The 25,348-nt window shown below is 42.6% G+C and overlaps 1 protein-coding gene across 8 annotated transcripts in view; it reads left to right on the top strand.

The window, feature by feature from the left end:
• Positions 1–23,368, top strand: part of csf1b (colony stimulating factor 1b (macrophage)) — a 36,957-nt gene extending 13,589 nt beyond the window's left edge. For 3 of the 8 annotated variants that reach the window (XM_061678892.1, XM_061678870.1, XM_061678908.1), the window contains exons 3-9: positions 2,305–2,367; positions 6,343–6,513; positions 8,313–8,514; positions 8,593–8,729; positions 18,011–18,054; positions 18,138–18,175; positions 20,076–23,368. In XM_061678892.1, the coding sequence (XP_061534876.1) occupies positions 2,305–2,367; positions 6,343–6,513; positions 8,313–8,514; positions 8,593–8,729; positions 18,011–18,054; positions 18,138–18,156 (636 nt within the window). In that variant the 3' untranslated portion in view covers positions 18,157–18,175; positions 20,076–23,368. Of the gene's footprint in view, positions 1–2,304; positions 2,368–6,342; positions 6,514–8,312; positions 8,515–8,592; positions 8,730–10,687; positions 10,785–18,010; positions 18,055–18,137; positions 18,176–20,075 lie in introns of those variants that run through there. The other 5 variants (XR_009768724.1, XR_009768725.1, XM_061678883.1 and 2 more) reach the window with 5 other exon arrangements.
• The last annotated feature ends 1,980 nt before the right edge of the window (positions 23,369–25,348 follow it).

Genomic DNA, 25,348 nt, shown 5'->3' with positions numbered 1-25,348 from the left:
GTCTGGGGCATTATGCCCCTGGTGGGGTCACCCATGACAAACAGATCCGAGATGAGGGACGAGACACAGTATGGCTCTAAGAAACCCTTATGATGAGAAAAACATTTGGACCTTGTTTTCCCTGATGTGGGTCACCGGTGCCCCCCTATGGAGACAGGCCTGGAGGTCGGGTTCAATGGCAAGCACCTGGTGGCTGGGCCTGCACCCATGGGGCCAGGTCGGGAACAACCCGAAAAGTTCATCAAGCCGTGATCTTCAACTCGCGCTAGAGCAGCCAAGTTTGAAGTGGCTGCGATGAAAATCAGCCCCTCCAAATCTGAAAAGATGGTCCTCAGTCAGAAAAAGGTGGCGTGGCCTCTTCAGGTCGGAGATGAGATCCTGGCCAAAGTGGATGAGTTCAAGTATCTTGAGGTCTTGTATACGAGTGAGGAAAGAATGGAGCGGAAGGCGGTTGTGGATCGACGCAGAGTCTGCAGTGATCCGGACTCTGTATCGCTCTGTTGTGGTAAATAAGGAACTGAGCTGAAAGGCAAAGCTCTCGATTTACTAGTCAATCTACGTTCCCACCCTCACCGATGGTCACGACCTGTGTGTCGTGACTGAAAGAACAAGATCGTGGATACAAGCGGCCGAAATTAGTTTCCTTTGCGCTCCCTTAGAGATAAGGTGAGATGCTCGGTCATCCAGGAGGGTTTCAGAGTCGAGTCGCTGCATCTGCATCGGGAGGAGTCACATGATGTGGCTCGGGCATCTGGTTAGGCTGCCACCTGGACACCTCCCTGGTGAGGTGGTCCGGTCACATCCCACTGGGAGGAGGCCCCAGGGATGACCCAGGACACGGTGAAGAGGCTACGTCTCTCAGGTGGCCTGGGAACACCTCAGGATTACCCCGATAGAGGTGGACGGAGTGGCTGGGGAGAGGTAAGTCTGGGCTTCCCTGCTTAAGCTGCTGCCCCGACCCGACCTCGCGTAAGTGGAAGAACATCAGTGGATGGACGTAGGAAGAAAGTTAAAATTGTCAGCGCCCTTTGCACAATGGTCATTGCACCGGACTATTGCAATATTAGTCGTTCGAACTGCTCTAAGTGCTAGAGGACTCTGCATCTTTTTGCACAATTGTTTTTTGTCAATGTCTTTATGTCCCCAAAGTGTTCTGTAAATTGACTGTTTGTTGTACTAGAGCGGCTCCAACTACCGGAGACAAATTCCTTGTGTGTTTTGGACATACTTGGCAAATAAAGATGATTCTGATTCTGATTCTGATTCTGAATAATACGCCTGCCTTTTGAAATCCAATACTGTGAACTCTAACTTCAAACAACACAACTTCCAGACCATACTAGCAGACATTCTAACAGCTTCTTCCCTCTTGCTGTTAACTTCTTAAACAGTTAACTTACAATTCCATTGTAACATGCTGCCAGTTTTGTCTTGAGATTGTTATTACATCTCTATCGGGTCAATTATACATTACTCGTGCACTCACTGTTCCAGATTATCGCACTAGTAGTCACTTTAAACTGCATACATTTCTTGAAGTCTGCGAAATTTGCACAATGGTCATTGTATCAGACTATTGTTCTATTAGTCATTTCAAACTGCTCTAATTGCTAGAGGACTCTGCATCATTTGCACAATTGTCAACAAAAAAAAATGTATCGGCATGACCACATTTCTGGTAACCTTTTATTGCTCAGTGACTGTGTTTTTATGTCTCAAAAGTATTCTCTGTCAATTGACTGTCTGTTGTCATACAAGAGCGGCTCCAACTACTGGAGACAAATTCCTTGTGTGTTTTTGACATACTTGGCAAATAAAGATGATTCTGATTCTGATTCTAAAGAGGCCCAGGTCTTAAAGCCTGCTAAATTTAAATGAACCCCCCACCCCCTCAAAAAAAAAAAATGTACTCAAAAGCATTTGGGCTTTGTCACTGTTTTTATATTAGATGCCATACATTTTACTATTCTTTATTTTTATTTATTGTATGAATGTTGTTGTGTTATGTACTGTATAATTTCTGCTGCCTCTTGGCTTTTGAAAAATATATTTATCTCTCAATAAGCTTTTACCTGGTTAAATAAAGGATACATAATATATAAAATAAGGCCCGTCCTCGAGCTGCTGGACTGTGATGTGACACCTTTACCTCTCAATCAAATGATGCTGAAAATGAATTCAGTGAAGGCAACTAGGGCCTGCCTGAATATTGATAACGTGTTCTGCTGTGTTTATAGTTTATAAACAGTTACACTCTGATTCTGAAAACAAAAACATGGTTCTGTCTCCACAATGTCTCAACAGATGGATAACCAATTGAGAAGCGGGTGCTCGATAACCTACACATTCATAGAACAGAAATCTTTGGTAAGGTACCTTTTGATTTTATGAGATGGCTTCCTAATGGTTTAAGTTAGCCTAGGTAAACTCACTCTATTCAATCAGGGGATTTAAGAATTTCTCTGTAAATGTTCGGTACTCCAATTTCACTCAGTTCTGTAACAAGCAGAAAACAAATTGCCATACTAGAGGCCTGTGTGGATCTAACTCGGGTGTCATGGCGATCTTATTGAGACCACAAACTAGTTGAAATCCAATTAACAGAGCCTCTACTAATTGTAGCCTACTAGCATGCTTTATTTGACCTTTAACACAAAATTTCTTACAATCAGCAGAAATTTCAACAATCAAGTTTTCTGTCATTATGTCCATTCTGCCGGCACGGTGGGCGACTGGTTAGCACATCTGCCTCACAGTTTTGGGGACCGGGGTTCAAATCCCGGCCCCGCCTGTGTGGAGTTTGCATGTTCTCCCCGTGCCTGGGTGGGTTTTCTCCGGGCACTCCGGTTTCCTCCCACATCCCAAAAACATGCGTGGTAGGTTGATTGAAGACTCTAAATTCCCCGTAAGTGTGACTGTGAGTGTGAATGATTGTTTGTTTCTATGTGCCCTGCGATTGGATGTCGACCAATTCATGATGTACCCCGCCTCCCGCCCGAAGATAGGTTGGATAGGCTCTAGCAGCCCGCAACCCTAGTGAGGATAAGCGGTGAAGAAAATGGATGTATGGATAGATGGATGGATGGATGTCAATTTCTTATTTTAAAGGGGACATACTGTCCATCCATCCATCCATTTTCTACCGCTTATCCGGGTCGGGTCGCAGGGGCAGTAGCTTTAGCAGGTACGCCCAGACTTCCCTCTCCCCAGCCACTTCATCCAGCTCTTCCGGGGGGATCCCGAGGCGTTCCCAGGCCAGCCGAAGGACGTAGTCTCTCCAGCGCGTCCTGGGTCGTCCCCGGGGTCTCCTCCCGGTGGGACGTGCCCGGAACACCTCACCAGGGAGGCGTCCGGGAGGCATCCGAATCAGATGCCCCAGCCACCTCATCTGGCTTCTCTCAATGCGGAGGAGCAGCGGCTCTACACTGAGATCCTCCCGGATGACCGAGCTTCTCACCCTATCTCAAGGGAGAGCGGAGGAAACTCATTTCGGCCGCTTGTATCCAGGATCTCGTTCTTTCGGTCACGACCCACAGCTCATGACCATAGGTGAGGGTAGGAACGAAGATCGACCGGTAAATTGAGAGCTTCGCCTTTCGGCTTAGCTCCTTCTTTACCACAACATACCGATACAAAGTCTGCATCACTGCAGACGCTGCACCGATCCGTCTGTCGATCACCCGTTCCATTCTTCCGTCATCACTCGTGAACAAGACCCCAAGATACTTGAACTCCTCCACTTGGGGCAGGATCTCATCCCCGACCTGGAGAGGGCATCCCACCCTTTTCCGACTGAGGACCATGGTCTCAGATTTGGAGGTGCTGATTCTCATCCCAGCTGCTTCACACTCGGCTGCGAACTGCTCCATTGAGAGTTGGAGCTCACGGCTAGATGAAGCCAACAGAACCACATCATCAGCAAAAAGCAGAGATGCAATACTGAGGCCACCAAACCGGACCCCCTCTACGCCTTGGATGCGCCTAGAAATTCTGTCCATAAATGTTATGAACAGAATCGGCGACAAAGGGCAGCCTTGGCGGGGTCCAACCCTCACCGGGAACGAGTCCGACTTAATGCCGGATATGCGGACCAAACTCTGACTCCGGTCGTACAGTGACCGAACAGCCCGTATCAGGGGGTTCGGTACCCCATACTCCTGAAGCACCCTCCACAGGAATCCCCGAGGGATACGGTCGAACGCCTTCTCCAAGTCCACAAACACATGTAGACTGGTTGGGCGAACTCCCATGCACCCTCGAGGACCCTGCCGAGGGTGTAGAGCTGGTCCACTGTCCCACGGCCAGGACGAAAACCACACTGCTCCTCCTAAATCTGAGATTCGACTTCCCGACGGACCCTCCTCTCCAGCACCCCTGAATAGACCTCACCAGGGAGGCTGAGCAGTGTGATCCCCCTGTAGTTGGAACACACCCTCCGGTCCCCCTTCTTAAAAACGGGGACCACCACCCCAGTCTGCCAATCCAGAGGCACTGTCCCCGATGTCCACGCGATGTTGCAGTTCTATCGGAGGTGGGAGTTGAAACTCCTTCTGACAGGGGATTCTGCCAGACGTTCCCAGCAGACCCTCACAATACGTTTGGGCCTGCCACGTCGGACCGGCATCTTCCCCCACCATCGGAGCCAACTCACCACCAGGTGGTGATCAGTTGACAGCTCCGCCCCTCTCTTCACCCGAGTGTCCAAGACATGTGGCCGCAAGTCCGATGACACGACCACAAAGTCAATCATCAAACTGCGACCTAGGGTGTCCTGGTGCCAAGTGCACGTGTGGACACCCTTATGCTTGAACATGGTGTTCGTTATGGACAATCCATGACGAGCACAGAAGTCCAATAACAGAACACCGCTCGGGTTCTGATCGGGGGGGCCGTTCCTCCCAATCACGCCCTTCCAGGTCTCACTGTCATTGCCCACGTGAGCATTGAAGTCCCCCAACAGAACAATGGAGTCCCCAGCGGGAGCACTCTCCAGCACCCCCTCCAAGGACTACAAAAAGGGTGGGTACTCTGAACTGCTGTTTGGTGCATAGGCACAAACAACAGTCAGGACCCGTCCCCCCACCCGAAGGCGGAGGGAGTCTACCCTCTCGTCCACCGGGGTGAACCCCAACGTACAGGTGCCGAGCCGGGGGGCAATAAGTATACCCACACCTGCTCGGCGCCTCTCACCGTGGGCAACTCCAGAGTGGAAGAGACTCCAACCCCTCTCGAGAGGACTGGTACCAGAGCCCAAGCTGTGTGTGGAGGCGAGTCCGACTATATCTAGTCGGAACTTCTCGACCTCACACACCAGCTCGGGCTCCTTCCCTGCCAGAGAGGTGACATTCCACGTCCCTAGAGCCAGCTTCTGTAGCCGGGGCTCGGATCGCCAAGGTCCCCGCCTTCGGCCACCGCCCAGCTCACACTGCACCCGACCCCTATGGCCCCTCCCACAGGTGGTGAGCCCATGGGAAGGCGGACCCACGTTACCCTTTCGGGATGTGCCCGGCCGGGCCCCATGGGTGCAGGCCCCACCAGGCGCTCGCCTTCGAGCCCCACCACCAGGCCTGCCTCCAGTGGGGGGGCCCCGGTGACCCGCGTCCGGGCAAGGGAAAACGAAGTCCATCCTTTGTCGTCATCATTAGGGGTCTTTGAGCCGTGCTTTGTCTGGTCCCTCACCTAGGACCTGTTTGTCATGGGTGACCCTGCCAGGGGCATAAAGCCCAAGACAACTTAGCTCCTAGGATCACTGGGACACACAAACCCCTCCACCACAACAAGGTGACGGCTCAAGGAGGGAGTGGCGGGGTGGGACATACTGTATTTTGCCAAACCAACTTGTTCTAGTATTTGGGATGAAATATTGTCTCTGTGGTGCCTCAGTAAACATGTGAAATATGAATTAAAATCGTCCAGGCATTCCTGAGTTTCAGAGGTTTTTCTGCCGAGAGGCCTTAAATCAGGTCATTCGAATTTCTCGAGCTTATCTATGTCACTAGCAAAGCTCTCCGCCTTCCCTTTCTGCTCCCGAGCCAGCGCTGTCAACATAACAAACGTGTATTGTCACAGGTGGGTCTTTTTCACAGATGCAACCTGTTAGAGAAAAGGGGACGGTCTTAGCCAAATATGGACAAAGCGGATGCAAAACTGGGTCAAAAAGAAGAAGCTATCATAGGGCCCTTTTTTGAACACTCGTTTGACAAAACTGAAGTGTTTTTTTTTTATGAAATTGATACTTTTATATTAAGTCCAAGTTAGAGAGTCACTCTATGGAGGTCTAAATAGCCAAAATACAGGACCTTTAATCTTCAATCTTTATGACTGCACACTGATTCCCCACAGAGCAAGTGTTGCTTCGTGAAAGCTGCCTTACCCTGGATATTGGAGCTCCTCACCACTCACTTCAAATATAGCAGGGGTTCGGTCAACTATACCTATGTTCAGTCTTTGAGAACACTCATCCTCAACATCTACTCCCAGAAATGTGTTCCTCAGATCAACGAGGAGATTGAGGTGAGCGTGGCTTGTGATATAAGAGGCCTTTTTCTGTACTGGAAACCAGAAGTACGCTGCATTATACAACCCCAATTCCAATGAAGTTGGGACGTTGTGTTAAACATAAATAAAAACAGAATACAATGATTTTCAAATCATGTTCAACCTATATTTAATTGAATACACTACAAAGACAAGATACTTAATGTTCAAAGTGATAAACTTTATTGTTTTTAGCAAATAATCATTACCTTAGAATTTTATGGCTGCAACACCTTCCAAAAAGCTGGGACACGCTCATGTTCACCACTGTGTTACATCACCTTTCCTTTTAACAACATTCAATAAACGTTTGGGAACTGAGGACACTAATTGTTGAAGCTTTGTAGGTGGAATTCTTTCGGGTGGCAAAAAGGACTGAGAAAAGTTGTTTGGAACATCCCACAGGTGAACGGGCTAATTGGGAACAGGTGAGTGCCATGATTGGGTATAAAAGGAGCTTCCCTGAATTGCTCAGTCATTCACAAGCAAATATGGGGTGAGCTTCAACTCTTTGTGAACAAGTGCGTGAGAAAATAGTCGAACAGTTTCAGGACAACATTCCTAAACGTACAATTGCAAGGAATTTAGCGATTTCATCATCTATGGTCCATAATATCATCAAAAGGTTCAGAGAATCTGGAGAAATCCAACATTGAATGCCCGTGACCTTCGATCCCTCAGGCAACACTGCATCAAAAAATGACATCAATGTGTAAAGGATATCACCACATGGGCTCAGGAACACTTCAGAAAACCAATGTCAGTAAATACGGTTTGGTGCTACATCCGTAAGTGCAAGTTGAAACTCTACTATGCAAAGCATAAGCCATTTATCAACAACACCCATAAACGCCGCCGGTTTCTCTGGGCCCGAGCTCATCTAAGATGGACTGATGCAAAGTGGAAAAGTGTTCTGTGGTCCGACGAGTCCACATTTCAAATTGTTTTGGGAAATTGTGGACGTCGTGTCCTCCGGGACAAAGAGGAAAATAACCATCCGGACTGTTATGGACACGAAGTTCAAAAGCCAACATCTGTGATGGTATGGGGCTGTGTTAGTGCCAATGGCATGGGTAATTTACACATCTGTGAAGGCACCATTAATGCTAAAATGTACATACAGGTTTTGGAGAAATATATGCTGCCATCCAAGCAACGTCTTTTTCATGGACGCCCCTGCTTATTTCAGCAAGACAATGCGAAACCACATTCTGCACGTGTTACAAGAGTGTGGCTTCGTAGTAAAAGAGTGCAGGTAACAAGACTGGCCTGCCTGCAGTCCAGACCTGTCTCCCATTGAAAATGTGTGGCGCATTATGAAGCGTAAAATACGACAACGGAGACCCCGGACTGTTGAACAGCAGAAGCCGTATATCAATCAAGAATGGGAAAGAATTCCACCTACAAAGCTTCAACGATTAGTGTCCTCAGTTCCCAAACGTTTATTGAATGTTGTTAAAAGAAAAGGTGATGTAACACAGTGGTAAACATGACCCTGTCCCAGCTTCTTTGGAACGTGTTGCAGCCATAAAATTTTAAGTTAATGATTATTTGCTAAAAACAATCAAGTTTATCAGTTTGAACATTAAATATCTTGTGTGTGTCGTGTATTCAATTAAATATAGGTCGAACATGATTTGCAAATCATTGTATTCTGTTTTTATTTATGTTTAACACAATGTCCCAACTTCATTGGAATTAGGGTTGTAGAAGATACATCACAAAATGTTTATGTGGAAACTTATAGAACCTATGTTTCCTGATACCCATTACAGGACAAGCCAGAGAGTTTTGAAGTGCTTTACAGAGGGTCTCCTGGAGAAGCACTGCAGAAAGCTTCAAGGGTGCTGTCTGTTTATCTGGAGCTGGTAACGAAGAGTGATGCACCAATGAACTGGAGTTGCCAGGATGAATACTCAAAGTTCTTTAGCTCAAGCACGGAGCAACCGAAAGTGTCCCCCACACAAGGTTGCACAGGTGGGATCATTAATCTTTTGAGTTCTGTGATGTTACTTGGAGCCTCAGAGGTCACAGATTGTGTGTAATCTTCTACAGACAGTTATGTTACGAGGTCAGTGAAGGCCTCTCAGAGAAGACCACTGAGAGACCTGTACAAGCTTGGCTTCATCATCGCCTCCATCTTCGGAGCACTACTGCTCCTATTTATTCTCTTCTGTCTAATCACACAAAAGGTACCCATGCTTCCGTTTTGCTAATACCCAAACCAGCTCTCCCGAACGTGATAGCGTGTGCCTTGACGTCTTTGGTTTGCTCGTTGACAGAGCCTTGCTTGGAAATGCAGCAGTGCAATTACACAGTGCATTCCATATAAAATACTTAATTGTGGTTATTAGTGGTGGCTCATTTAAGATGCTATGTATTATACTACAACAGAGCTGTGGTCCTCAAATGACTGAGGCTGAAATGTACTTTCATCCTTCTAATATGTCTCATATGCCATGAACAAGATAAAACATTAAATAGAAGCTAAGGAATCTTATATCAAAGACTAAGTGCAGCTCCAGAGGGACGCTAACAACTGTTGTTTATGTCATATTGTACAAAAGACGGCATTCGGTTAAAATAAATAACTTGCTTGTAAGCATATTATAAATGTTCTAAAACACTTCATGATCTCTGTAAGAGATTGCTATGCAGTTGTGTTCCGTTTGTCAAGTTAGATAAGCCTTTGCGCTCGCTGTTCGTTCGCAGTGGAAAAATCAGTCTTCCGCATCTGTCTTATCCGTCTTGCATGATACATATATACATATGTACATACATCTGGGAGCAACAGGAAACAGCCCTTGGATTTGCTTTGATTCTGAAGTCAGTGCAAGGGTCAAGTAATTTCAAAAGGTACTGGTAATGCTTGTGGAATGTAATTGTTAGAATCACAGAACAGACAGACATTAAAATTGAGAAGATGCGTAATCCAATCAGAGCAAAGGTTATTTATGTTGCATATGAATGAGAAATCCGGCCGTTTCAACTGCCAGACGTAAAAGAACAACTAGAATAGCTTGAAAAATGGCATCCTGGGCATTTCCAACCCAAATTATCTTGCAAACCTGACAAAGGGAGAGCCATCCATCCATTTTCTTTACCGCTTATCCGCACTAGGGTCACGGGCGTGCTGGAGCCTATCCCAGATAACTGTGGGCAGGAGGCGGGGTACACCCTGAACTGGTTGCCAGCCAATCGCAGGGCACACACAAACAAACGAGAGAAGCGGCTCAGAAAATAGATGGATGGATGGACTTAACAGGTTGCTAAAATTGTGAAGAATAAAGAACGAAATACACTTTACCTTGACTTCTTGGCTTGGAGCTTCTTGACAACAATTCAGTGCCTCGCCTTGTCGCAAATGATCGTCTCGGAAATGTTAACACTCACTAGCTGTTTTTCATTGATCCAAACGATCAACAGCTTTTCTCGGTGGTCCAGATGTTTCTCTCGGTCCTTTCGAAGTAACTTGACTCCCTTGAGTCAAAGTCATTTTTTTCCACAATCGTGGCCATTGTGGACTTGTTTCTTCCACATTGTACTGTACTTGCGAGCAAGCTTTACAATGCGTGCACCATTGATACTTCTTACAAATAATCTTTTTTAAGTCTACAGTGAATCACTCCCGCTTGCCAGGCTTGTCCATTGCTTTTCTTGGACCCACATTGAGCTACCAAAACGTAAAAAATAAAGGTGAAAAACACAGAAAAGGCACACAGTGACGCCATAAGCAAAGTAGTGACTGACCGCGACGTTGGAGCGGCTGAGTGAAATCAACCTCCCCACATTGCTGAACCACCGGCACAAAAGGGATGAATGAAATGTTCGCACACTGCGACAAGGTTCCACCATCGTGTAATATTTTTGTTTCGTCTGTCATTCATAAATGGAATAGTTCCAACAATGAGGGGTTAGTAAATCGGGGAGAATAATTTTATTTTTGCTTTTCAGGGACTTTATTTTACAGTGTTAAACATTTGTATATTCTAATGCATTCTGTAATCTTATAACCAGCGATGCCGCCATTTTGAGTAACGAGCAATGTAATTTGTTACCATTTCCAGGAAAGCAATCAGATTATAGTTACTTCATTAAACTAATGGTAGTTACTATTGAGTCCTCAACGATTCTTTACAATCCTTTGTAGCTGATGACTTGAAGAAGCAGCACCTCAACAGTCCAATGGCATTTGACCGAATAGGCAGACTGAGAGGTCATTGTTTATCATTGAATCCACAGTGAAGGTACAGTAAATATGAAAGTGCAAAGAAATGCACGGTTTAACTGTCACCACACTATGTTTGTTATTTTCCTTCAGAAAAAGTGTATTTGATTGTTGCTCAAGTAATCAGTAAAATAACTAGGTTACTTTTTCAAGGTAATTGTGGCAAGACTGGTTGCTACAGTCTGTCTGTCTGTATGTCAGCCTGCCTGCCTGCCTGCCTGCCTGCCTATCTATCTATCTATCTATCTATCTATCTATCTATCTATCTATCTATCTATCTATCTATCTATCTATCTATCTATCTATCTATCTATCTATCTATCTATCTGTCTGTCTGTCTGTCTGTCTGTTACATGTTTTTAGAGAAGTGTATTTGAGAATGGTGTTCTTGTTTCCATGTTTAGGTACTTACTGTATTTGGCATGTTATGTCTGCAAGTTGCTCAATTAATGTGGCTTCAACTACACTAATGTTTAAGTTATTGGTTCATGTTGATTTCCTTCTGTAACTTGTGTGGTGTATATTACTAAGTAATGACTACGGTTAAGCTAATGTTCTTTTAGTATTGTGGATAAGTGATATTCCTGCCACTTGGCAGCTGCCGAAAATAACTAAAAAGTTACTTGTACTCTAACTTATAGTTACATTTGAAATCAAGTCATCAATAAAGTAACTAAGTTACTTTTAAGATCTGGTAATCAGTAAAATAACAAAGTTAGTTTTTCAAGGTAACTCTGGCAACTTCTTCTTTCTTCTTTTCCTTTCGGCTTGTCCCGTTAGGGGTCGCCACAGCGCGTCATCCTTTTCCATGTAAGCCTATCTCCTGCATCCTCCTCTCGAACACCAACTGCCATCATGTCTTCCCTCACGACATCAATCAACCTTCTCTTTGGTCTTCCTCTAGCTCTCTTGCCTGGCAGCTCCATCCTCATCATCCTTCTACCAATATACCCACTATTTCTCCTCTGGGCGTGTCCAAACCATCGAAGTCTGCTCTCTCTAACTTTGTCTCCAAAACATCGAACCTTGGCTGTCCCTCTGATGAGCTCATTTCTAATTTTATCCAACCTGGTCACTCCAAGAGCGAACCTCAACATCTTCATTTCCGCCACCTCCATCTCTGCTTCCTGTTGTCTCTTCGGTGCCACTGTCTCTAATCCATACATCACGGCTGGCCTCACCACTGTTTTATAAACTTTGCCCTTCATCCTAGCAGAGACTCTTCTGTCACATAACACACCTGACACCTTCCTCCACCCGTTCCAACCTGCTTGGACCCGTTTCTTCACTTCAAGGTAACTCTGGCAACAACGTACCATATTTAGGCCATATTTATATCACAAGCTCAGTAATCCATGTTAAAATGCATTTAAACCAAATTTAGCCTTTTTACGAACACTTTTTGGAGATCGGATTTTAACATTTAATGGGATGCCATTAACTAACTATGGTTTCTGTTAAAGCCTTCCGGCATGGTGTGACTGTACTGCAGTTATATTGGAATGTAACTAATGACTTTCAAAAATGAGTAACTATTAATATATACGCTATGGTATGATAGCATTTATTGTCACTCCTCAATATATGTGAAACATACAGAGTCAAAATTACTTTTCCAAGAGGCCACTGTCACACACACAAAAAACTACAAAAAACAAACAAAACATAAACAATCAAAAAAAAAACAAAACATCCATGCTCTTTGTTGTATGATGTGGTCATAGATTAAAGTACATAACAGTACATTTTTAAAGTAATTTGCCAGGCATTGCTTGTCATATATATACATTATATCGTCATAATGTGTCCCCTATTTCTGAGAGCATGTCAGTCTAACTAAATTAATGACAACAGTTGTTTTAAAGCCTGTTTTACAAAAACATTATAATCTATCAATATGTTTAGTGAAAATACAAACCCAATTCAAATTAAGTTGGGACGTTGTGTTAAACATAAATAAAAACAGAATACAATGATTTACAAATCATGTTCAATCTATATTTAATTGAATATAAACGTTTGGGAACTGAGGACACTAATTGTTGAAGCTTTGTAGGTGGAATTCTTTCCCATTCTTGTTTGATGTACAGCTTCAGCTGTTCAACAGGTCTCCGTTGTCGTATTTTACGCTTCATAATGCGCCACACATTTTCAATGGGAGACAGGTCTGGTCTGCAGGCAGGCCAGTCTAGTACCCGCACTCTTTTACTACGAAGCCACGCTGTTGTAACACGTGCAGAAATTGGTTTGGCATTGTCTTGTAGAAATAAGCAGGGGTGTCCATGAAAAAGACGTTGCTTGGATGCAGCATTTATTTTCTTCAAAACCTGTATGTACCTTTCAACATTAATGGTGCCTTCACAGATGTGTAAGTTACCCATGCCATTGGCACTAACACAGCCCCATACCATCACAGATGCTGGCTTTTGAACTTTGCGTCGATAACAGTCCGGATGGTTCTATTCCTCTGGCCCGGAGGACACGACGTCCACAATTTCCAAAAACAATTCTAAATGTGGACTCGTCGGACCACAGAACACTTTTGCACTTTGCATCAGTCCATCTTAGATGAGCTCGGGCCCAGAGAAACCGGCGGCGTTTATGGGTGTTGTTGATAAATGGCTTATGCTTTGCATAGTAGAGTTTCAACTTGCACTTACGGATGTAGCACCAAACCGTATTTACTGACATTGGTTTTCTGAAGTGTTCCTGAGCCCATGTGGTGATATCCTTTACACAGTGATGTTGGTTTTTGATGCTGTGCCACCTGAGGGATCGAAGGTCACGGGCATTCAATGTTGGTTTTCGGCCTTGCCGCTTACATGCAGTGATTTCTCCAGATTCTCTGAACCTTTTGATGATATTATGGACCGTAGATGATGAAATCCCTAAATTCCTTGCAATTGTACGTTTAGGAACATTGTCCTTAAACTGTTCGACTGTTTTCTCACGGACTTGTTCACAAAGAGGTGAACCTCGCCCCATCTTTGCTTGTGAATGACTGAGCAATTCAGGGACGCTCCTTTTAAGACCCAAGCATGGCACCCACCTGCTCCTAATTAGCCTGTTCACCTGTGGGATGTTCCAAACAGGTGTTTGATTTGCATTCCTCAACTTTCTCAGTCTTTTTGCCACTTGTCCCAGCTTTTTTGGAACGTGTTGCAGCCATAAAATTCCAAGTTAATGATTATTTGCTAAAAACAATAAAGTTTATCAGTTTGAACATTAAATATCTTGTCTTTGTTGTGTATTCAATTAAATATAGGTTGAACATGATTTGCAAATCATTGTATTCTGTTTTTATTTATGTTTAACACAATGTCCCAACTTAGGCGGCACGGTGGACGACTGGTTAGAGCGTCAGCCTCACAGTTCTGAGGACCTGGGTTCAATCCCTGGCCCCGCCTGTGTGGAGTTTGCATGTTCTCCCCGTGCCTGCGTGGGTTTTCTCCGGGCACTCCGGTTTCCTCCCACATCCCAAAAACATGCATGAATTGGAGACTCTAAATTGCCCGTAGGCATGACTGTGAGTGCGAATGGTTGTTTGTTCCTATGTGCCCTGCGATTGGCTGGCAACCAGTTCAGCGTGTACCCCGCCTCCTGCCCGATGACAGCTGGGATAGGCTCCAGCACGCCCGCGACCGTAGTGAGGAGAAGCGGCTCAGAAAATGGATGGATGGATGGACAATGTCCCAACTTCATTGGAATTGGAGTTATAGCTAATTGACAATATTTTCTTTAACCTTGCATGACACCTTAGATTTAAGAGGTATATAATACATACTGTACAGTATAGGCTAAAAATCTATCGTGTCAAGCTTCAGACTCATATGATGATTATGGCCAAAACTTCAGCGCACAGGCTTACACACAGTGCTCACTCGGAATGTTGTAAAAACGGGTTTATTTGTTCCCATAACCTTTGTTTGTTTGAATGGCATTTATAGTGGGTGTTCAAGTAGTGAGCCCTTCTTACCCCGTTTACAAGCACATGGTCAGAATTCTCAGGCTGAGCTGATGTGCATTCCATAGCATGTTGCAGCTATATGAATGAGTTTTCTAACCCGATGGCCAGTAACTGTAAATTATCGGTGAAGCATGTGAGTTCTGACGAGCAGTACCTTAAAAACATTATGGTAGTCTTTAAATCAAAGCTTTCCTAAAGGCAAGCCCAGGAAAACATGAAAGCACAAACATATGAATCATTTTAGAATATCTAAATAGAGCCACACAAATCCGTGTGTTTGTCTCTCTCTTGTTTTCCCATCAGTAAGGCTTCTGAACAGTTTGTCTGCATAAAAATTAAAAATTTCAAAAGAGGAAATACTTTGACAATTCAAACAACAGATTTACTTTGGCTGGGATGGTCTTAAAACACACCTGGAACCTGCCAGACGATACTTTGCTTTATCAACTGGGAACAAGACAAAATAGCATGAACACCAAAGGCCCTTGGCCTGGCTCCGCCCAAACTTTGGCCTGTTTGCTGAATATCTACCGTAAGCTTGTTATTGTTGCTTGAAGGCAAACTGTGTTTTAGCTCAGAGTGGGAAAATGTTTACTGTATTGCTCTACAAATGAATCGAGTAAATATTGTGCCCCTTGCAGCAAAGTCTCACGATGTAACGCTGCAAAACTGTAATGTGAAGAGAAATAACTTATATTGCATCACTTTAAAAATCAGGCCGCAAAATATTTGTTCATATGGATAACATAAAAGCAGAATAAAATCACAACACTTACAATGAACATGGAAACAGACACTCAGTTGTTTTGAAGAGGAAAATTCATCATCTTTCTGGAGAACTCGTTCCAGAGCTGAGCTGAGCTCTTCTTGTGTTCTTAACACTACCATGAATTGCTAACAGAACTCAGCCCGATGACCTTTGGTTGCTGCATTTAATCAGAAACAAAAATGCTTTAAAAGTATAACACATACAACCGATCATGCTACAATACAGAAGGTGTAATGCAGAATCAGACTATTTTTAGTGCTGCAACATTTTAAATTTCTATCAGGATAGCTTAGCAGAACAACGAAAGACGGTGTGGATTTAAAGTGTATTGAAACCTGAGAACACTGGAAATAAGCAGGAAGTGAATTTGCCAAGGGAGAAAAAAGTTGTTTAATGCTATCAGGGGGATGATTGGTGAACACTGCTGTGAGCTGTACTAAACAACAATCTTGCTATATACTGTAAGCCTGAAGGATGTAAAAGTGGTCTGAGAGCCGTGAGTGGTTGGGAATGCACCCTGTGATTGAAGCTTCCACAGCGCGATTCCCGTCGGCTTCCATCACTAATGTCCCCTTGAGGAAGGTTCTTAAATCCCCAGAGTACGACAAAGCTGTCCACTGATCCAGTGTGTGACTCATCTTCTGTACTCGGATGGGACATGCAGAGGTCAGATTTTGTGGAAATCCACCAGAAATGCATGTGTCACATAAATCTTTAGACAAAGGCCAGACAAGGGAGCTTCATTCGACACTGCCAGAGCAACAAACAGGCTTCAAATCTGCCTGGCATCCATGTTTCATCAGCTGAAAGCCTTGACAATGCGACAAACATGAGTGACGCCATCAGAACGTGACTGGCTGAGAGGGAACGTATGGAAATCTGTGGTAAACCGCAGGCTGAATTAGTCCTCTCCCACCCACGGTATATCATGGATATCATGACAGACCAAGGAGAAAACCTGACTCGAATACGGAGGAAAAAATGACCAAAATGGCTGCTGGGAACGCTCTCACTCTCTTTGTCTCTCTCTCTCATTTGTTCTTTCTGTCTCTTTATCTGTCTCTCGCTCTCTCTCAATTTTTTTGTCTCTCTTTCATTTTCTCTCTTTTGCTCTTTCTCTCTCTATTTCGCTCTGTCCTTCTCTCTCTCTCTCTCTCTCTCTCTCTCTCTCTCTCTCTCTCTCTCTCTCTCTCTCTCTCTCTCTCTCTCTCACACACACACACACACACACACATCCTGTACACAATGTTGGGTAATTGAAAATCTTAGTCATTGCTTTGTTGGATGTTAATGGGGTCGAATTTGGTCCAGTAGCCATGGCTTCTGATTTACAGCAGCTATAAAAAGTCTACACACCACTGTTAGAATACAAATGAATAATTTCAAACTTTTTCCACCATTAACATGATTTATAATCTGTACAACGATATTGAGAAAAAAAACAAATCCTACATCTTTTCTAGAGAGGAACAGTGTGCACACCCTCTTATAACTTGGGACGCAGTTGTGTTCAGAATAAACAAATCATAAATTATATTTTAATTCATGTTAAATTGGCGTCAGCACACACCTGCCACCATTTTAAGTACGTCTGATTAATCACAAACAAAGTTCTGATGTTCTAGTCGGCTATTCATGACATTTTTGTAGTCACATCTTACAGAACAACCCATGGTCCACAGAGAGCCTCCACAGCTTCAGAGGGATCTAACTGTATCATTGAGAAAGGTACAAAAGAATTTCAAAGGTATTAAATACAATATACCATACAACACAGTGAAGTCATAATCAAGTAGAAAATATGGCACAAGAGTGACATTAACAAGAACTTCTTCAAGACTTCCCTCCAAAACCCATTAAAAGACAAGAAGAAAATTTGTCAGGAGGCTGCCAGGGCACTGAAAGCAACATTGAAGGAGCTGCAGAAATTTATGGCAAATACCAGCTGTTTATGACGTGACAACATTCTCCCATCTTCTGCATACATCTCTGGTCTATGGGGTGGGGTGGAAAGAAATAAGCCCTAGATCGCAAAAAAAAAAAAAAAAAAAAATCTCCCAGACACGTGGGAAAATGTGTTATGGTCTGTCCAAAGTTTAACTTTTTGGCCAAAATTCAAAAAAGCAAGTTTGGCGCAAACACAAAGCTGCTGTGTGCTGAGTCCCATTCAATGAGTTGGAATGTGATTGGTTAATTCTGAACACAGTTATAGGTTGTGCAATCACATTATTTTAGTTGTTTCCATTTAATTCACCTCTCAAATTTTTTTTTTTTTTTTTTCAAATGAGTTGTACAGGTAGTAGATCACAATAATGGTGGGAAAGGTTTTGACATGCTTCATCTTAGTCTTGTTTTTTTTTTTATATCACAAAAAGATGGCATTTTAACAGGGGTGTGTAGATTTTTTTATGTCTACTGTATCTTAGTAATGGGAGACCGGCCTCTGCATTGTATTTTTTATTGAAATTAATTTCATAAAAACTAATCATGTCCGTTTCATTGAAAACAGAGGCCCCTCTTCCGTCACAGATTGGGATCTTACATGAGTTCTAGGTAAGAGCACATTGCACAATGCGTGTATGTATGTTTCCTTCGGTCATCCTGATGCATGTTATGTCATTTCATTTCATTTGAAGCAGAGACCAGCAACGCTGAGAGATGGAGCTACAATAAGGTGAGTATTTTTAATATTTTTGTGCAAATGCTTTAGTTACTCATTATTCCAGTCCATAAGGAATGCAGTCAAGGAGGGGAGGGGGGAAATCATCCTGGCCAGTTTTACAATTCAGTGTCAAATTGACGGGGTCATAGCGGTTTCTTGGGTATTTCATGAGGTACATCAGTCTTGGAGAACTTAGCAAACTTGAAGTATTTTTATTTATTTTTGCTTGTTTATGTTAATTGACTACCTAGTTTAATGGGAACAACTGGGTAAATTACAAGAACAATAAAATTGAGATCTACTTCTTTGGTACTGATTCATTTGAAGGGCTACAGTTTGATATACACTTCTGATATAACAAATTTGCTCAAATTTAATTAAATTATTCCAAAACCATTCATGGTAGATCAATTGGCGACTCTAAATTGTCCGTAGGTGTGAATGTGAGTTGGAATGGTTGTTTGTTTATACAGTATGTGCCACAGTTCTGGGTGTCCAGAGTCAGCTGGGATAGGCTCCAGCACATCGCGCCCCTCGAAAGGATAAACGGCTCAGAGATTGGATGGATACCCTTAATTACATGTTATTATTGATAATTAAAGATATTCATCTATGCGAACATACCGACCGTGTTAATAATTTCTTACATTAATTATCATCTTTGATTTAATAACATAAGAAACAGATAAATATCAGTTTGCAATACTTTTTTTATATGAATCTCTGCAAAAGTTATTTTCAAATAATCATTTCAACAACATTTGTAGGAAATGTCCCATTACTGCGGAGATATTTTTGGAACAGCCCTGTGGGCTAATCATGTGGTCCTTGGGTGAGCTTTGACAAAAGACTATATTTAGGGCTATTTAGATAGTCAACAGGTGGCACGGTGGCCAACTGGTTAGAGCGTCAGCCTCACAGTTCTGAGGGCCCGGGTTCAATCCCCGGCCCCGCCTGTGTGGAGTTTGGATGTTCTCCCCGTGTCTGTGTGGGTTTTCTCCGGGCACTCCGGTTTCCTCCCACATCCCAAAAACATGCATTAATTGGAGACTCTAAATTGCCCGTAGGTGTGACTGTGAGTGCGAATGGTTGTTTGTTTGTTTCTATGTGCCCTGCGATTGGCTGGCAACCAGTTCAGGGTGTACCCCGCCTCCTGCCCGATGACAGCTGGGATAGGCTCCAGCACGTCCGCGACCCTAGTGAGGAAAAGCGGCTCAGAAAATGGATGGATGGATAGATAGTCAACACAGCAAATAAATGATTTTGTTATCCTCTTTGTTCCTATTAAATATTTTTTTAAAAAGCAAAATAATAATAGTAGCAATCCAAAATGTTTTGAAAATTAAAGGTAACAGGAGGGTAAAAGTAATGTTTTGGATCTGCACTTCCATCCATCCATCCATCCATCCATTTTCTGAGGCACTTCTCCTCACTAGGGTCGTGGGCGTGCTGGAGCCTATCCCAGCTATCATCGGGCAGGAGGCGGGGTACACCCTGAACTGTTTGCCAGCCAATCGCAGGGCACATAGAAACAAACAACCATTCGCACTCACAGTCACACCTATGGGCAATTTAGAGTTGTCAATTAACCTACCATGCATGTTTTGGGGATGTGGAAAGAAACCGGAGTGCCCGGAGAAAACCCACGCAGGCATGGGGAGAACATGCAAACTCCATACAGGTGGGGCCGGGGATTGAACCCCGGTCCTCAGAACTGTGAGGCAGACACTCGAACCAGTCGTACACCGTTCCGCCGGATCTGCACTTCATACTCCTAAATTATAACAGAAAACTGACTTTGGCAGATGTTGTTTCCCAGCATCTGAAATTGTCACTCAGTCGAGGTCAAGAGGATATTATTCAATGTGATATATGACTGTTGAATTCTTGAAATTCTTCTTTGTATTTCCAGTGTTCTCCGACTGCAGTGGTAGATCGAGCCATCATGAAGATCTGCATTTGATCCGCAAACAACAAGATTTCAATGCAATAATTGGCCATGCTGACTAATTTAACTGGAAGCTTTGCTTTGACTAGAAGCAAAGACGGACCTTTGTTGAATAAATATTTTGTGTATATTATGTTTATGCACCCTATTCCAAATATATTTCAAGTCCCCTAAGAGTATTTCTCCACTACACATGTATGTTGACTAACGTATCTCTGTTTATCACCTAATCGACTGTTTATGTTACGTCAAAAGGTTATTTATTAGTTGGATTCTATCCAATTTCATTATAATAAAAGTTCCAAACGGTATATGTGAACTGTTCATAATGGTCTACAGCTTTATAGCCACTAAATCATTCATACATCAACAACAAATGAAATCACATTTATTGAGCAAGTAATTCCTTTATTATACCCTTTAAATATTTTACGGCCTAATTCTTGTTTGACTCCCCATTTTATGAGGAGTCCAAAATAATTAAACGATTCATCACACCGCACCATAATTTTGTCATTGCTTGCATTGCTTATCAATGTTTAAGCCCAGGATGTTGAACAAAGACAAATAAATTCCTGTTTTATTAGAGAAACAGTGTGACGTGCCTTTACATGAACCCTGGAAAATATTCTGCTATTGGTTAGAAACACTCGTGCGGGTAGAAAGGGTTCTGAGTCTGAGCTTGAAAGGAATTGGAGAATTCCCACAAACAAGTATGACAAGAGTCTGTGTGAGCGAGCAAAGGTCAGGGATGGGAAAACATGCTCCTAACCTGCAGCTTCTGCAGAAACCTGAGATGTGCAATATAATATCATTTACATCATTCATTTCATATCTTACATCTTATCACTTCTTGCTGTTTCCCAGTAGACAATTTATCCCATGACATTGCTCTGTTATCAACTTTCCCCCAAAAGTAAAATATTTGTACAATTTTTTTCTAATTCCTTTTTTCCCAATAATAATAACAGTTCTCTGACTAATCAGACCCAAAGTAAATGTTTTAACATCTCTGAGTGATGAAATACATGGCGGTGAAAAATATTTTCCTTAAGTTAAGGTAGAATTTAAAAACTTGCTAGTATTCACCTGTGTAGTCGTCTGGCCTTATGATATACAGTAACATGGTTGCATCGAGGCTGAAGGAGTTCATAAACTGAATTAAATAAAGTCAGCAAAGAAGAATCTAAATTAACATGCACTTCCACTCACTGCTACTCAACACTTCTAAAGAAGCACCTCTGCCATGCTTTTCTGAGACATAATACCAAAAATGACTTTATCACTCGGCGGCACGGTGTGCGATTGTTTAGCACACTGCCTCAGAGTTCTGAGGACCTGGGGTTCGAATCCGGCCATGACTGGGTGGAGTTCATATGTTCTCCCCGTGCCTGCGTGGGTTTTCTCCGGGTACTCCAGTTACCCCTCACATTCCAAAAACATGCATGGTAGGTTGATTGAAAACTCAAAATTGTCCGTAGGTATAAATGTGAGTGTGAATGGTTGTTTGTCTATGTGTGCCCTGTGATTGGCTGGCGACCAGTTCAGTTCACTTAATTAATTTGGTGTATTGGCAGTGTTGTTTTACACATGAATATCACATGCACATATCGGCCACAAAATTCGGTACAACTGCACAGTTAGATCGGATCAAACACAGGAGCTGCATCAGAAATTCTGTCTTTACAAAGAGAGAAATATTCACTAAAATCTTAAATTAAACAATATAATGAACATACCGTCCAGTATTATTCAGTGCAACTGCAGGCTTTATACTAAACATACTGTTAAATAAATATCTCTCAATACTGACCATTATTATCTCATTAATAGCATATTTTGTATTGGATCTCATTAGATTGTGGAGGTGTACCTAATGTTGTGGCTCTGAATATACAGTATGTTAGTGAGGTGACCCATCATATAAGAACAAAAATATCAAATTTCAACATTAAATTCCAAACATAAATTTTCTAACCAACAACAAATATCCGGTGGCCCCGGGTGGAGGTTGACACAAACCACAGGAAACAAAATAATTGTCACCAGTCCACCCTGATTTTTTCTGACAATGTCATGGTCGAGTACGTAGCCTGCCTGTGACACTTGAGATTACACAGCTGTGGCATTTCCTGTTGTCGAACACTGGAACTTTCCAGTCTTTGGAACAATAATAAAAGACCGCACAAAGAATGTGTAACAGCCTGAATAAAGGGAGATGAAATTGCAACATACTGCTAATTTTTTTTTGTCTTGAGTTTGTTGTCACATTTCTGTGGGGCCAATTACACATGGTTGTGCACTCACTGTAGTAGTCTCGCCATGCTGCACTATTTGCATATCTGTTGTTGACCAATACTGGCCACTCATGCCAGACTAGCATCTGCCCCACTTGCACACTGACTGAGGAGTATCTGCAACATTTGCACAATCAACATTGTCCCAGATTATCGTACTACTCGCTTGAAGTCTCGGCGCCCTTTGCACAATGGTCATTGCACCGGACTATTGCTATATTAGTCATTCAAACTGCTCTAAGTGCCAGAGGACTCTGCATCTTTTTGCACAATTGTCAAAAAAATAAATAAAAAATGGCCGCTGAGCGTCACCCAAACTAGCGAACTCAACTCTGACATAAACGTGAAAGTACAGCGGCCAACAGAGTCAAAACAAATATATGATTTAAAAACAAGTTTGAACAAACTGGTTTCTTAAAGCTTATGCACATTAATATTCACGTATTATACCTGAATAAAGCGAGATAAAATGACCACTCAGACAATGATGTTGCTTTTCCGGAAGCTCTACCGAGAATGAGACATCACGCAGAGAATCCCCTCCTCTGTCTTTAGCAGGCATAAACAGTCGACCAGCATTCGCTTTTCTCAAAGAGGCTAAACTAGCAGATCACAAACCTGACATATTGTACAGGTATAGACAAGTATTTTTAAACAGAGTTCACCATATTTAAACGTATATACGTTTTTAACCTCTTCTAGAACTCAAATCTTTTAACATTTCCCACAAGTCCTACATTCATCTACATGAGTTTTACCTATTATTGAATTACTGACTTTTGAATTCTTTTATGACAGATCATATATGACTAATCTATCACAAATGCGCCTGGGAGAATCAGTGACAGAAACATTAACCATTGTCACGTTTAACAAGACAAAGGGTAATTAACCACTAACTATTCAATAAATGATTTACTGTGTAAGAGTTTTATAATTTTAAGTCCTTTTCAGGGTAATACCAAGAAAGTAAACTTACTCAAATGTGAATAGTTCTTGTTTTGTCTTTTCTTTATGTCAATAAACACTACATTTTGGATAAAACTTTTGTGTTGTGCCATTTTTAGTTTTGTGAAAGGAAATTGAACTCATAACATTTTGTCATTTACGTGCCAGTCAGCTGATTAATTATGAAATGTCACTGATTAATTGTAACCCTAAAAAATAAAAAATAATACAATAATAAAATTATCTCATAGGTATCCAGTTGCAGCACTTGGATGACAGAAGTTGCATATGTTGATGGTGCTGCTGGAGCTGCTCAAGGAGAACTTTGGGAGGCACAAGAAGAATGCATGTGTGAAAGGTGGCTACATGTTCTCACTGGGAGGCAGTGTTAAAATGAGATCTGGGATTTTAAATATGTAGCTTGCAAAGGGGCGGCACGGTGGTCGACTGGTTAGAGTGTCTACCTCACAGTTCTGAGGATCAGGGTTCAATCCCCGGCCCCGCCTGTGTGGAGTTTGCATGTTCTCCCCGTGCCTGCGTGGGTTTTCTCTGGGCACTCCGGTTTCCTCCCACATCCCAAAAACATGTGTGGTAGGTTAATTGACAACTCTAAATTGTCCGTAGGTGTGAATGTGAGTGTGAATGGTTGTTTGTTTGTATGTGCCCTGTGATTGGCTGGCAACCAGTTCAGGGTGTACCCCCCCTCCTGCCCGATGATAGCTGGGATAGGCTCCAGCACGCCCGCGACCCTAGTATAGTAGTAAAATGTGCCAAATCTCCACTTCCCATGCCAAACAGTTTCTTTTGATGTTGCTACTGGCTCTTGTTTGTTGTTTTTGGTGGATTGAGTTAAAGAGTTAAACTAAGGTCACACTCCTGCCATCACAAGTTGCTTGGAACAAGCAATGATTTGGTCCAATTTACATGGGTGCAACCCATGTACTGTATACTGGAAAATAAGCAGGTTTATGTAAAATTAAGTAAGAAGCATTGAAATAAAGAAACATTATTACAACGGAAAAATAACAATAATCTAGCAAACGCATATTTCCACAAATACAATTTTTATTTGGGAGATCAGGGAAGCCTCTGGTTGGCTGGAGGTGTACTGCAGAATTTCTGGCCGGAGAACACAAGAAGAAATATCAAACATTTGGCAAAAAAAGCCTAAATTATTATGACAATAACATGATTATGTTGCCTTAGAAAACAAATCACAAGTTTTGATGTACAATTCCTGAAGGAGAGGGGCTAGGAAAACAACAACAAACTTATCCCTGCTTGTGATTACAAGCTTGTAAAGTATTTTAAAACAACAGGAAGCCTTTTTTTATGGTCCTGTATTGTCCTGCACTTTTCATTCCCGCTTCTCCCAGTATGACCAAAGGCTCCCCCTTTACTTACATTCAAGAGTACAGCTATCAAACATGGTCATTTCTAATGGCATGCAATTACAAAAATGTATAGAACTGCAGGCCTTCCTTGCCTCAGTTAAGGTCAGTGTTCATGACACAACAATAAGGAAGATACTGGGCAAAAATGTTTTGGGCGACTATTATATAGACTGACGAGATGAATGTTTTTGGAAGGTGTGTGTCTTGTTATATTTTGCGCAAATGTAGCACAGCATTTCAGAAAGAGAACATCATACCAACAGTCAAACATGATGGTGGTAATGTGATTCAGGAGCTGGACAACTTGCTGTAATTGATGGAATAATGAATTACGCTCTTTAACAAAAAATCCTGAAGGAGAATTTTCAGCCATCAGGCTGTGACCTCAAGCTGAGGTGTCCTTGGATTCTGCAGCAGGATACTGATCTAAAACACACCACCACCACCATGACTTTAAAAAAAAAAAAAAAAAAAGGTTTTGGAGTGGCCTAGTCAAAGTCCAGACTTGAATGATGACCTTAAAAAGGCCGTTCATGCTTGAAAACCCTCCATTTTTATTTAATTAAAACATTCATCAAGAAAGAGCGGAGACAGGAAA

The sequence above is a fragment of the Phycodurus eques genome, chromosome 1, assembly GCF_024500275.1.
Source record: "Phycodurus eques isolate BA_2022a chromosome 1, UOR_Pequ_1.1, whole genome shotgun sequence".
Taxonomy (NCBI): Eukaryota; Metazoa; Chordata; class Actinopteri; order Syngnathiformes; family Syngnathidae; genus Phycodurus; species Phycodurus eques.
This window is presented reverse-complemented; position numbering and strand designations above follow the sequence as displayed.